At 42.6% G+C, this 13,330-nt stretch overlaps 1 protein-coding gene across 4 annotated transcripts in view; it reads right to left on the bottom strand.

Moving 5' to 3' along the window:
• Nucleotides 1-12,880, bottom strand: part of LOC133482599 (thymocyte selection-associated high mobility group box protein TOX-like) — a 118,124-nt gene extending 105,244 nt beyond the window's left edge. For 2 of the 4 annotated variants that reach the window (XM_061782890.1, XM_061782909.1), the window contains exon 1: nt 12,276-12,878. In XM_061782890.1, coding sequence (XP_061638874.1) covers nt 12,276-12,380 — 105 coding nt within the window. In that variant the 5' untranslated portion in view covers nt 12,381-12,878. Of the gene's footprint in view, nt 1-12,275 lie in introns of all 4 variants that reach the window. The other 2 variants (XM_061782900.1, XM_061782917.1) reach the window with 2 other exon arrangements.
• Nucleotides 12,881-13,330: the final 450 nt, after the last annotated feature.

The following is a 13,330-nucleotide window of genomic DNA, read 5'->3' as shown; positions in this document are numbered from 1 at the left end:
TACTTGTTGCTAGGCAGATTCCATGGGGCACAAGAATCTGGGTCCCAGAGCAAATTGAATAAAAACAGGTCAGTCATTTTCACTATGCCGTTTTCTTTGGTAGCATTGGGTTGCTGTACCACACAGCTCAAAAAGGACAGGGAGATTTGACGGGAATAAGAAATATAGTCTAAACACAATATGTGGTTAATAAGATTAATTTAGTAGTTAAAACACTACTCTTTACTAAAAAAAAACTGAAAGAAGTAAAATACTGATGACTATTTATATGACTGTGTATGTCATTGTCTTTAGCCTTAGCATCAGCACAGCTCTGATTATATTACATCTGCGAAAATGGTACATTTTAAAAACTGCACCTGGACAGAGTCCCTTTTACTTTCTTTTACATATATTATAGGCTGCACTGATGCCATTGTGGTGTGGGATACAGTTGCACACATACTGTACAAGAAACACCCATGCACAGGGAATTACAGCAACACACACAGGCATGATACACATATACACAGACATATGCTTTCTTGGCTCTCGTGGGTTGTGCCAGTAAGTGCTGCTTTAGGCTAGAGGGTTTTTTTTTCTTTTTTTTTTTACTGTCTACTGTGTTATTAACAAAACTATAAAAAGATCAGCTCAAGTTACCCTTTCCTGTCTGTTAACAGCCGTCGCAATGGGATCACAGGCTGCTGAAGCTTGAAAAGACCTAAAACAGACCCTGAAAGCATGACTACATTAACCTTATATCATTATTTCCAGAATGCTACTTTTTTATTCTTCAATTTGTCTTCTCTTTGCAAGGTCATCACTTATCTCATCTTCATTGCCGACGGTCATGTGAAAGAGTATAGTTTGACATAACCCAAAAAGAGCCTTTTTTCTGACTTTCCCATGTTTTTCTCCACCCTCTGACCTCTGTACTCCTTTTTAAATAACCTCAGTCAAGCTCCTTTCTCTTTCTATAATTGTGCTTCAGCCAACTCCCATGCTTTCCACCAAATATAATAACAGTGCAAAGAGCTGACGCCAAGGTATTACAACTTCTATGTAGCAGACTTTCTCAAACACTTCTCCAAACCTTGTAAACAATCATGGAGCTCATCATTATCTCTCCAAAAAGAGCCACAGTTGAATTCTCTCAGTTGTTCTGTGGGCTTCCGTGGCCGCTGCTACAATTTCAGCCTTGCCCAGGCAATTATATCATCCTGCTAAATATGTCTAATGCAAAAAAAGAAGTATTCTTGCCAGATTACATGGACTTCGCCACCCTCTCCACAGTCAAAGCATTCTACTGTACCTCACAAAATTAGCATCAATTCAACTTCCGTGTGTGTGTGCCATCCCTTCAACCTGTACTGCAAACACTGGGACCGATTATATTTGCAAGGGATATTCCATTAATACAAGGAGTTGAAATGGAGTCAGGGTTATTTTAAAAGAAGAGTTGGTTAAGTATGTCTTAGAGGTGAAAAGAGTATCAGATCGAGTGATCAGGCTGAAACTTGAAATTGAGGGTGTTATGTATAATGTGATTAGCGGCTTTGCCCCACAGGTAGGATGTGACCTAGAGGCGAAAGACAAATTCTGGAAGGAGCTAGACGAAGTAGTTCTGGGCATCCCAGGCAGAGAGAGAGTCGTGATTGGTGCAGATTGTAATGGACATGTTGGTGAAGGAAATAGGGGTGATGAAGTAAGTATGGCATCCAGGAAAGTAACTTGGAGGAACAGATGCTGGTAGACTTTGCAAAAAGGATGCAAACGGCTGGAGTGGAGTTTTTTCCAGAAGAGGCAGGAACATAGGGTGACCTACAAGAGCGGAGGTAGAAGCACGCAAGTGGATTACATCTTGCGCAGATGATGTAATCTGAAGGAGGTTACCAACTGTAAGGTAGTAGTAGGGGAGAGTGTGGCTAGACTGCATAGGATGGTGGTTTATAAGATGACTCTGGTGGTGAGGAGGAAGATTAGGAAGACAAAGGCAGAGCAGAGAACCATGTGGTGGAAGCTGAGACAGGATGAGTGTTGTGCAGCTTTTCAGGAAGAGGTGAGACTGGCTCTCGGTGGACATGAGGAGCTTCCAGATGACTGGACCCCTGCAGCCAAGGTGATCAGAGAGGCAGGCAGGCGAGTGCTTGGTGTATCTTCTGGCAGGAAAGGAGAGAAGGAGACTTGGTGGTGGAACCCCACAGTACAGGAAATAATACAAGGAAAAAGGTTAGCTAAGAAGAAGTAAGAAACTGAGAGGACCGAGGAGAGGCGAAAGGAATACATTGAGATGCGACATAGGCAAAGGTAGAGGTTGCAAAGGCCAAGCAAGAGGCATATGATGACATGTATGCCAGGTTGGCTAAAGAAGGAGAAAAGGATCTATACAGGTTGGCCAGACAGAGGGATAGAGATGGGAAGGTTCGGGTGATTAAAGATAGAGATGGAAATATGTTGACTGGTGCCAGTAGTGTGCTAGATAGATGGAAAGAATACTTTGAGGAGTTGATGAATGAGGAAAATTTTAGAGAAGCGAGAGTAAGAAGAGGCAAGTGTGGTCGACCAGGAAGTGGCAATGATTAGTAAGGGGGAAGTTAGAAAGGCATTAAAGAGGATGAAAAATGGAAAGGCAGTTGGTCCGGATGACATTCCTGTGGAGGTATGGAAGCATCTAGGAGAGGTGGCTGTGGAGTTTTTGACCAGCTTGTTCAATAGAATTCTAGCGCGTGAGAAGATCCCTGAGGAATGGAGGAAAAGTGTGCTGGGTCCCATTTTTAAGAACAAGGGTGATGTGCAGAGCTGTGGGAACTATAGAGGAATAAAGTTGATGAGCCACACAATGAAGTTATGGGAAAGAGTAGTGGAGGCTAGACTCAAGACAGAAGTGACTATTTGCGAGCAACAGTATGGTTTCATCCCTAGAAAGAGTACCACAGATGCATTATTTGCCTTGAGGATGTTGATGGAAAAGTACAGAGAAGGTCACAAGGAGCTACATTGTGTCTTCGTAGATCTAGAGAAAGCCTAGTACCCAGAGAGAAACTTTGGTACTGCATGCAGAAGTCTGGAGTGGCTGAGAAGTATGTTAGAAAAATACAGGACATGTACGAGAGCAGCAGAACAGTGGTGAGGTGGGCTGTAGGTGTGACAGACGAATTTAAGGTATGGTGGGACTGCATCAGGGAGCCCCTTCCTGTTTGCAGTGGTGATGAGGCTGACAGATGAGGTTAGACTGGAATCCCCGTGGACCATGATGTTTGCAGATGACATTGTGATCTGCAGTCAAAGCACGGAGCAGGTGGAGGAACAGTTAGAAAGATGGAGGCATGCACTGGAAAGCAGAGCAATGCAGATTAGCTGAAGTAAGACAGAATATATGTGCATGAATGAGAGGGATGGTGGGGGAAGAGTAAGGCTACAGGGAGAAGCGATAGCAAGGGTGGAGGACTTTAGATACTTTGGGTCAACCGTCCAGAGCAATGGTGAGTGTGGTCAGCAAGTGAAGAAACGGGTCCAAGCAGGTTGGAATGGGTGGAGGAAGGTGTCAGGTGTGTTATGTGACAGAGGAGTCTCTGCTAGGATGAAGGGCAAAGTTTATAAACCAGTGGTGAGGCCAGCCATGATGGACGGATTAGAGACAGTGGCACTAAAGAGACAACAGGAAGCAAAGCTGGAGGTGGCGGAAATGAAGATGTTGAGGTTCGCTCTCGGAGTGACCAGGTTGAATAAAATTAGAAATGAGCTCATCAGAGGGACAGCCAAGGTTCGATGTTTTGGAGATAAAGTTAGAGAGAGCAGACGTCGATGGTTTGGACACGTCCAGAGGAAAAATAGTGAGTGTATTGGTAGAAGGATGATGAGGATGGAGCTGCCAGGCAAGAGAGCTAGAGGAAGACCAAAGAGAAGGTTGATGGATGTCGTGAGGGAAGACATGATGGCAGTTGGTGTTCGAGAGGAGGATGCAGGAGATAGGCTTACATGGAAAAGGATGACGCGCTGTGGCGACCCCTAAAGGGACAAGCTGAAAGGAAAAGAAGATTCCATTAAAACAAGGGAGTAAAAGAGCCTTACAACCTTGGCAAGGAGCTTATAGCAGGGCCCACTGTGTTTGCACAGGGCATACCTCAGGAAGCGGAGACAACCGGGAATGTTTGTCCAGATCCCTGCCTCTTCCATATATGCATCCATGCCCAACATATACAGTACATTTACTACATATGTGCAGTATAGAAACTAAAGTCCCCCTTCAAATTATAGGTTAATCCAATATACCCATCAGGTATGCCGATGCTGTTATCATGAGAAACAATACAGGGCAGGAAATGAACCATGTTTGGTAACATGGAAAACACAGGCCTCAATACCGGTATTTGAACCATGCCGTTGAATGATTAAAATATATAATTGAAGATATAATTTTTATAACTATACTGACGGTGAGGCAACATTTGTTACTACCGTGCCATCTAATAATAACAACCATATATAATAGTTATATATATATATGGATTTTAAGATAAAATCTTGAGCTTTAACATGCTGTCATACATGGTTATTTCAGACTCTATGCAGGCATTAACGAGTATAATCAACATCTAACTAAACACCCAGGGGGCTATTCTGCAGCAGGTGATGGCACCATTTTCTTCTTTCTTCTTCAGTTGTAGGAATGAGGATGCCATGGCACAGCCCCATGGGAAGGCCCTGGCAGACTAATGTAAACACAGCATAGAGGGAGAGCGGTGTCTGGGCTTCATTATGGCTAAGGGGAATGCACTTGTACCCCCCATGCAGCAACCATGACACCGCCACTACAACACATACTTAGCTGGCGTCGGGCCGAAACCTCCTTTTTCCAAATTCGGTCAATTTAGTATTTTTTTCACAAATCAAGAATGTTGGTCCGTCCTCACATGCGTCTGTTATTTTTACAAATGATTGCATAATCTTAAGTGTTGAAATGGGTTTCTCTCTTTGACGAGCCAATGTTTTAAAAAACATGCCTTTTTTTGGGGTTTCCTGAAAAGTGATGGCTTGGAGATGCTCGGATTCTGCCCGACACCAGCGAATTCTGCTACGTCACAAATTCTTCTTTTACAAAGATAATAAGACTCTGTTTTGATTGACACCCTTAGGGAAGTATTCATTTAACAAAATGTTTATTATTGTGGTGGTAGTTTGCAGTGTAGATCTGGACTGCATCATACTTAGAGGTGGTTCCATTATTTAGATCAGAAAGGCAATGTGTACTACTTTGATTGTAATTTGTTAGTCGTTTCTTTGTTAGTCGGTTTGTTCGTTTGCAGAATTGTGCAAAATCTGCACGATTAATTGCTATCAAACTTAGTAGAAAGGAAGGCATATAGGCAAAAGAAGAACCCATTAAATTGTGTTAAGGCTCTCAATAAAGGTTCATATGGAGAAATTTGGTTTTACTTGCGTTATTATGAATCCCACTTGACTTCCACGCAGGAAACAGACAGCTGCAACATGAATGGCTGCTGCATCCAGGCAGGACACACCCTCGGCTACGCTGAAGAAATGAGTACAAATACTGTATGTATCCCATACAAAACAAAAACACTCAAGTTGGTTAGAGTTGGTATTATTCATAGTAAATTTGATAAATATTTTAATCACGATTATTAATCACGATTATTCCTCACGTTAAGGAAAAATCTTTATTTTTATTGCACTACTTTTCAAAAAACAATATGTAACGGTTTTCAGTGCAAAATGAATCTTTAAATAAGAATAAATCGTACCCCAAAAAAAAAAATTCGACTTTAGCTAGGGCTAACTGAATAAATATTCTCTTACAACTTGCAACTTAATGGAAGCAAATGCAGTTTATGCATAGAAGGCAATAATATTAGGCTGCAAGCACAGACTTTTCATTTGAAAATCCCCGTCGTCAATATTGTGAAATGTCAAGGACGGTACATCTCTTTTGTTCTGCTTGACAATTGGTCAGTCGTGCACGGTCACAAACTGAAAAGAACACAACAGTTGTGATTTCCCTCTCTATTTACTTCAGGCGTTTATTTACTGCGGTCAGGCCAGCCAAAAAGTTGAAGTCAAGGGAGCCGCTACAATGATTGTTAATCGTGTCTTACTGTGACATGCCGCCTCTCCGCCAACGTGCTGAGAGGGTCAACTTAGAAATAAAAGTTTCTACTACATTGGACATCAATGTCATTTTAAGCTTTTATTTTAAAGTTTGACATGGAGCATGCATTTGACAATACTGGCCCCTTGATGAAGCCTTAACCTTATGTTTGCCCCCCTGGTGGCTGGTTGACTAGGTTGTGGGCACTGCAGCAAATGAAGCACTTTTCATATGCAGCAGTGCCTGCATTTTAAATGTAAAAAAAATCCACGATGATCAGGCTCATTTAACCGTGGCAGCCAAAATCGCGATCACGGTTAAAATTTCATTAGCTATGCAGCCCTACCTTGCGCCATCTAAGGGAAGAGCATTTAATTTTTCTGCCTTTCACTGTACGTCACTGGCAAAGCAGTATTAATAAAGATATATTTGTAATTAATGAATAATAATTTAAGAAAAAGTGAAATTGGATCATTTCCCGTGGCACCACTGGCACCATTATGCTCTTTCACAGCATAATGGTTGAGAATCACCGAGTTGGTGAAATGACAACGTTAGCAGTAGTAAAATAAAGTCATCAAGGTGAAACCCTTAAGTGAGGAAAGAAGCTCAGACTATGTGACCATGTCAGAGCCAATTTTGGTATTATTGAAATGGTTTCGATAAATATTTCAATCGGTCAGGGCCCCCAATAAAAACCTCCTCTGTGTGTCAAAGTGTGGGGAATATGATGTAGTGTCTGTTTGTGCTTGGCCCCCTGCTCACTGTGTCACCAGCTTTTCCACAGTGGTATGCACAGCCTTCCTTTGCACAGGGCTTTGAATGCAATTGTGATTGTGATTCCGGAGTCAGCAAAACGCTCGAATGGCCCTGAGTTAGCATGACAGACACACACACACACACACACACGCACACCGGCAGTGTCCACATACTGGGCCACTGATTACGTCAATCCATTTGACTCTCACTCATCCTTTGATTCTCACTCTCTGCCTCACTGTCAGATGCCACAGAACTTGTCATTAGCTAAAGGCGACAACAGTGTACGCAACAGCCTGCCTGAGTGACGGATACAACCAGTTCATTTGTTACCCCTGCCAAGGACGTTATGTCTTAACTACGGTTTGTAGGCTTGATTGCGAGCAGGATTACATCAAAACTGCTCAACCAATTCCCACACATCTTTGTGGAGGGGGATGGCACAGGCCAAGAAAGAACCCATAAAATGTTGCAGGTCCAGATCCAAACAAAGGTTTTTCCCAATTTTTTATATTATGATGTATTTTGTAGAACTCTGTAATATTTTAATTGTTTTTTTCTTAGTCTTATCTTGAGTAGCATGAAAAGCGCTTTATAAGTGTAATGCATGTATTATTATTATTGTGATTATTATTATTATTCATTCATTGATTCATTCATCTTCCGTACTGCTTATCCTCACTGGGGTCGCAGGCATGCTGGAGCCTATTCTAGCTATCTTTGGACGAGAGGCGGGGTAGACCCTGAACTGGTCGCCAGCCAATCGCAGGGCACATATAAACAAACAACCATTCGCACTCACATTAACACCTACGGGCAATTTGGAATCTTCAATTAACCTACCATGCATGTTTTCTGGATTTGGGAGGAAACCGGAGTACCCGGAGAAAACCCAAGCAAGCACGGGGAGAACATGCAAACTCCATACAGGCGAGGCCGGATTTGAACCCGAATCCTCAGAACTGTGAGGCAGATGTGCTAAACAGTCTCCCCACCGTTCCGCCTATTATTATTACCATTGTATAGTGACAATTATTATTAGTATTATTATTATCTGGAAAATGCTTTTCTATTGCTGATCCATATTAGGATTGCTTGGCCTTGGTGGAGGTCTACAATTCAATGAGAAATATTCTAGTTTCTAATTAATTCTGCTTGAATCTAGACTGACAAAATTGAGGTACCGTAACATTATATGCAGGAGATTTGTATATTTGAAGGTGTCAAATTTGGTGATGGCCCTAATTAGGATTGTTTGGCCACAGCGGAAGTCCCACTAAGCACCTTTGTAGTTTCAAATTGGAGCCATGTTGTTGCTTTTTCACATTTTATCTGAATCAAGATTGAAAAAAGTACATTCCAATTAGGTGACCACTGGCAACTATTTTAACCAATGATGCAGTTTACACAATGTGCAAAATCGATTTCCACAACACTTTGTCGATAAGTGTTGCATGGGCTAATGAAGAACCTATTGAGTTTTGCTGGGGATCTTAATGATGGTGCAGAAAAAGGAATTTGAATCATAATTGCAACAATGAAACCACCCACCATTGAGAATTATATTGGTGTGTCTGTTCACCATCACCCATGAAGCAGGAAGTAGCCTGTTAATTAACCAGTGGCGGTGCTGTCTTCAATGGTGCCCTGTGCAATGCCCCAAATTTGCGCCCCCAGGCCCCTAGATGGCCCCCCCCCCGCCTCCCCCGGTCAATCATCAATGGGGTGTGGGGGTGTTGACTAAATGTTTTCACCAAATCCAGTGTAAAAACAGCTTGTGGTATAGATCTTTATATTGGAAATCCACTTGTCAACAGGGGGGTGAAAGATTTTCACCCTTCCAAGACGGTCTGATTACTACGTGATCGACAAATTTACATTACATTTGGTTAAATAGTAAGTCCATTGGTCAATGGGGGTGCCGCAGTCGCACACTGAGCACATGCCAATTTCCGCCACTGTAACTAAGGGACAGCTCTACAAACAAAAACAGCTCCAGTTTGTCCTTGGTGAAGGTCCGTACTGATTGACATTCTAGTTATATACGTTTATATTCTCTCTACAGACATAAGCGTGACTTGTGCACAGTACATACAGTACAGTATGTCCGCGTCTATTCACTTGATGCATGATGAGCCTGGATGAAACTTGTCTGAATATGTAAAGTGAAAGTAACCTTTGCACAACACACACTCATACAGACACACACAAACACACATGCAAGTTAGTACTGTAATAAAAATGTTTTTTTTTGTTGTTTTTTTTTTTAAAACAGCAGCGCGATAAGGCATTCAAATGGAGCGCATCATTTCACAGCTTATCGGAATCAGCGAGGACCACCAGGCAACAAAGCTTCAGCTCTTCAGTCATGTCCTATCGAGGCAGATATCAGTTGTTGGGAGGATATATGAGCTGGGTGGGGCCTGAGTGTATAAACACAGGGCCCACTCTCTCTGCACTCCGTGCACTTGTACTGTAGGCAGTGCCTCACTGAAGCAGCTGTAGCAGTCACCACTGTTTGATTAAGGTATTCAAATAAAGAAGTAGACAAGGTGTTCCCTTCTTTCAGAGCAAACGAAGGGAGCCTGACAAACAAGTAGCCCCTGCACAGTTACAATTGTATAAGGGGGGGGGGAAATGCAGCTGGTGCTTCTAAAAACAGCCTTTTTGTGCATCACATGAGTAATACATGTAAGCATGCAGCCCATGAGGCAGCAGACAGCATTAACAAATGACACAGTTTCATATTATCTGAGTGCAAAGCTGCTGTGGAGCTTTTATTCTGTATAAATTCTCCCCGGCGCTGTGAGAGCTCCCAGAGATAAAAGATGTGAACGCATAGTGAAAATGAAGTGGCCACTGAAAAGTAGTGAAGGAGAAATCTTCAGTGTTATTTATGGATCTTTCTGAATCATCTCGCCCTGCACTTGAAGTATCCCCATCAGTACATTTTATGCATCTTTTTCTGCGCACCCAATTGCAAGGCGTCATAAATACAGTTACAGGGGGTTATGGTTTGATTAACAAAAAACGAAATTGAAATGATTTACACAACATTTTTCAGAGGAGTGGGGCATAGGAAGCCATTACATTTTGGTGCAAGTCCAGATATACTGTATGTCGGTGTGTTACCAGTATACAGTTTTAGTGATGATCTATTGCAAGAATCTTAGGGACAACAATTAAGTCTATTCAGGAGGTGGACGTGGATTGTGACAGTGCACAATTTGGTGCTGATCCAAACTTGCCTTGGAAGTCTGCGCGCCACTGTGTAACATTCCACTTATCAACCATATTGGTGCAAAAACAAATGGCTAATTTAAACATGAATGACGCAAGAAAATGTGCACATTTTGTGCCAAGTACTCTTTGTTGTACTTTTCGGCAGATCAACGGATACGCTTCCACTGAATGAGGTGGGCAGGGGAAATAAAAAGTGGCACCGGCAATCTAACAGCATGCACGGGAATGATTATGAATGAAAGCAGCTGTGGCACCAAAATGAGCAGTGGGACACATCTGAAAGCATGGTGGCAGCACACGTGCTCGCTGTCACATAAACTTGCTAATTACTCAAAGTGTGCTTGCGGTCACATCAGCACAACATCCAGTGCGAGCCACCGAGCAAGTTTGCAAATAAACACATGGTAAAAGTGAAATAAAAGCAGACGCTCAGGTTGTACCAATTAAGCTTGTGCTCTATGTGTGTGTAGGTGTCTGTGAGAGAGACTGCACGGTAAGATAAGCAATGCTAAATCTCAACACGCTCACAAACTACGCTAAGCCTTTTGCTCAAATTACTTCAATTGCCTGTCAAGAGTATCACAAACAATCAGAAAGAGACCATAAAATCATGGAAATATGCAAAGCGGAAACTACAGAAATTGCAAATTTGGCTCCATAGTGGACAAGAAAGTGTAGACTCAAGATGTCAGGCATGATGTTTTGAGCTATAGTATTTTGAACATAATGAATAACGGTGATCTTTTACCAAGCGACAGCCTTGAACTCCATTGTGTTAAGAAGACAAACGAGTCATTGATTGCTAACATAGTTTACATGTGATGACGCGCACTTGTTACCTTACTCTGGTATTTGGATAATTCAGTCCGAGTAGTGTCACTCCATCCAGAGGCTTTGTCTCCAGGATTCATGCACTGCGCATATTCTCGGGATGATCCTGCTAATTCATTCACCCACAAAAAGAAGAAGCCTGCAGAAGTGCGGGCCGAGTGGAAAAGTAATTGTTGTCGCACAGGTGTGAATATGCGATTTACTATGAATTGATCGTTACCAACACCTCTCTCTTCTTTTAAGTAATTACTGCAATGTTGCGTTCAGTTACACTTTCCCTTGCCCACACAGTCAAAGTCATACAGTTCCTAACGGTGTCATATATCATTCTCTTCACTGTAAAAAGGGGACCATCGTCTTTATGAAAGACTGTTCATTGGGATCAACATGCATGACAGACTGGGTGAGTGGCAACATTTGAAATATGAAATATTCGGATAGAATGTCTACTACTGGTATAAGCTCTAAACTGACTAGACACTTCATTAGGTACACATGCACAACCGAACCAAATGTGATTCAGCCTTTGTAAAGATTATAATGACCAGTTTTATTTCGTCACTGCAGTAGTTTGTAATTGTGCGCTTCACAAAGAGTGCTGTTTCTAGCATTGTTTTTGTCTTGTGATGCAGCAGAAAGACATTGTCAATCATGATGAGCTTTAGTATCTCTCTAAGGCAGCACTTTTAATAATGGCCCTGGAATGGGTTTCATCACAAGTGTACCTAATGAAGTGGCCAGGGAGACTCGAAAGTACTGAAAGGCCTGTTTTGTTGCATTATGATTAACTTTTACTATATGCATACACGGAGTGCTGTTCCAACCGTGTTCCGACATGTCCAGCTCTCAGTGGCTTTTACATTAAAATGTGTACTTTGAAACGCCAAGTGCGCACTTTGTGCCAGAGACAGTGGGCGGTATCGCGTTACAAAGCAATTAAGAGTACATTATTACTGCCACACATCCATTCAATCGGCAAACACCTGGTGGTAAAGCGTGCAAGCTATAAAGAATCAAGGAGCCCACTATAGATTCTTTACAGTCTCTGCTGTTCAACAGACAATAGATAGCAGATTTGAACGTAACATCATTGCGGAAATGTCATATTGTAACGATAAAATATTGCAAAGGCACAAGTTACACTAAACTTGAATTTATAATCCCATGTAAAAAAATTAAGTTGTAGCTGTCTTTGTAGTGTTTTGGGCTGAAACTAACTATGGAGGAAGACAGAGCAAGTAAAACGCGCGTAAAGCAAAAAAATTAAAAAACACGTCGCAGGTTGGCAAGCTATTACACGCTCACAAAAATATATATACACAACGTCTTGACTTATTGCAGTGTCTTTTACCTTGTTTGAGTGATAATACTCCAGCGAGCTCAAGCAACTTGGATCAGCGGGTAGAGAGCATGAACCCACATTGGCCGGGGGAGCAGGGTAAAATCTCACGTCCATCTCACGTTGAGCGAGCCTGAACGCATCAAATCAATTCCAGCTTGGACTCCAACTCACTGTTGTCTCGGCAAAAAAAAAACAAAGAAAAAGAAAAAGAAAAAAAGACACACACGCCAAAGCAAGAGGAGAGACAAAAAGGGACAATACAAGTTGTTCTCGGTGCACTTTCCCCCTGTTTAGTGCCGGGCTGGTGCGCAGTGGTCCTCAGCGTGAGAAATAGTCCCTCACTCCAAACACAAATGTCATGGATGCACACGTGCCGCCACAACTACTTTATATCCGGGTATTCCACAGGAAAACAAACCTCCAAAGTTAACACTTTCTTTTCTCTCTCTCTCTCTCTCTCTCTCTCTCTTTTCCTCCTTACTCCACCGTCAAATGTCAGCCTTCTCTTTGCGCTTTTACACTGGCTTTGTTATGGACGTGCACATATTCTCGCACTGCTTCCAGTACACAAAAGTGGTCGGACTTCCCGATGCCATGCGACCTCTGCCGATAATGCACGGGAAAGAGGAAAAGAGAAAGAAAAGGGGAGGGGGAGGGGAGATTGGTTGGCTGCCTTGGCAACCGTGTGCTCCTTTCTGCAACTGCGCACTCCCGATTAGGAGCAAATGTAGTGTATAGCGCGGGCGCGGGCGCGTGTGTGTGTATTGTGTGTGCCGCTTCTATACTAGTACTCCATAAAGACTCCCATACGGGTTATTGAGTGCAGGGGGGATGCACTCTCACTGAGGTCATGTGCACTTCCAAGGCGTTTTGTGTCTGTGTATGTATCAGTGAAGTCCATCATTTGCATGACTTTAAAGTCAAATTCATCTACTACACTCTGCAAGCACATTGCTCCCGTTACGCAGTGGAACCAACGCAATCCATTCTGGGGCCACCAGAACATCTGTCCATTGTCTTTCTCGAAAGCGCTCTTCCCTTTGGTTCAGTCAGCTGCAGCGCAT

Source organism: Phyllopteryx taeniolatus, chromosome 1, assembly GCF_024500385.1.
Source record: "Phyllopteryx taeniolatus isolate TA_2022b chromosome 1, UOR_Ptae_1.2, whole genome shotgun sequence".
Classification (NCBI taxonomy): Eukaryota; Metazoa; Chordata; class Actinopteri; order Syngnathiformes; family Syngnathidae; genus Phyllopteryx; species Phyllopteryx taeniolatus.
The sequence above is the reverse complement of the archived record's forward strand: the minus strand, read 5'-3'. Positions and strand labels throughout refer to the sequence as shown.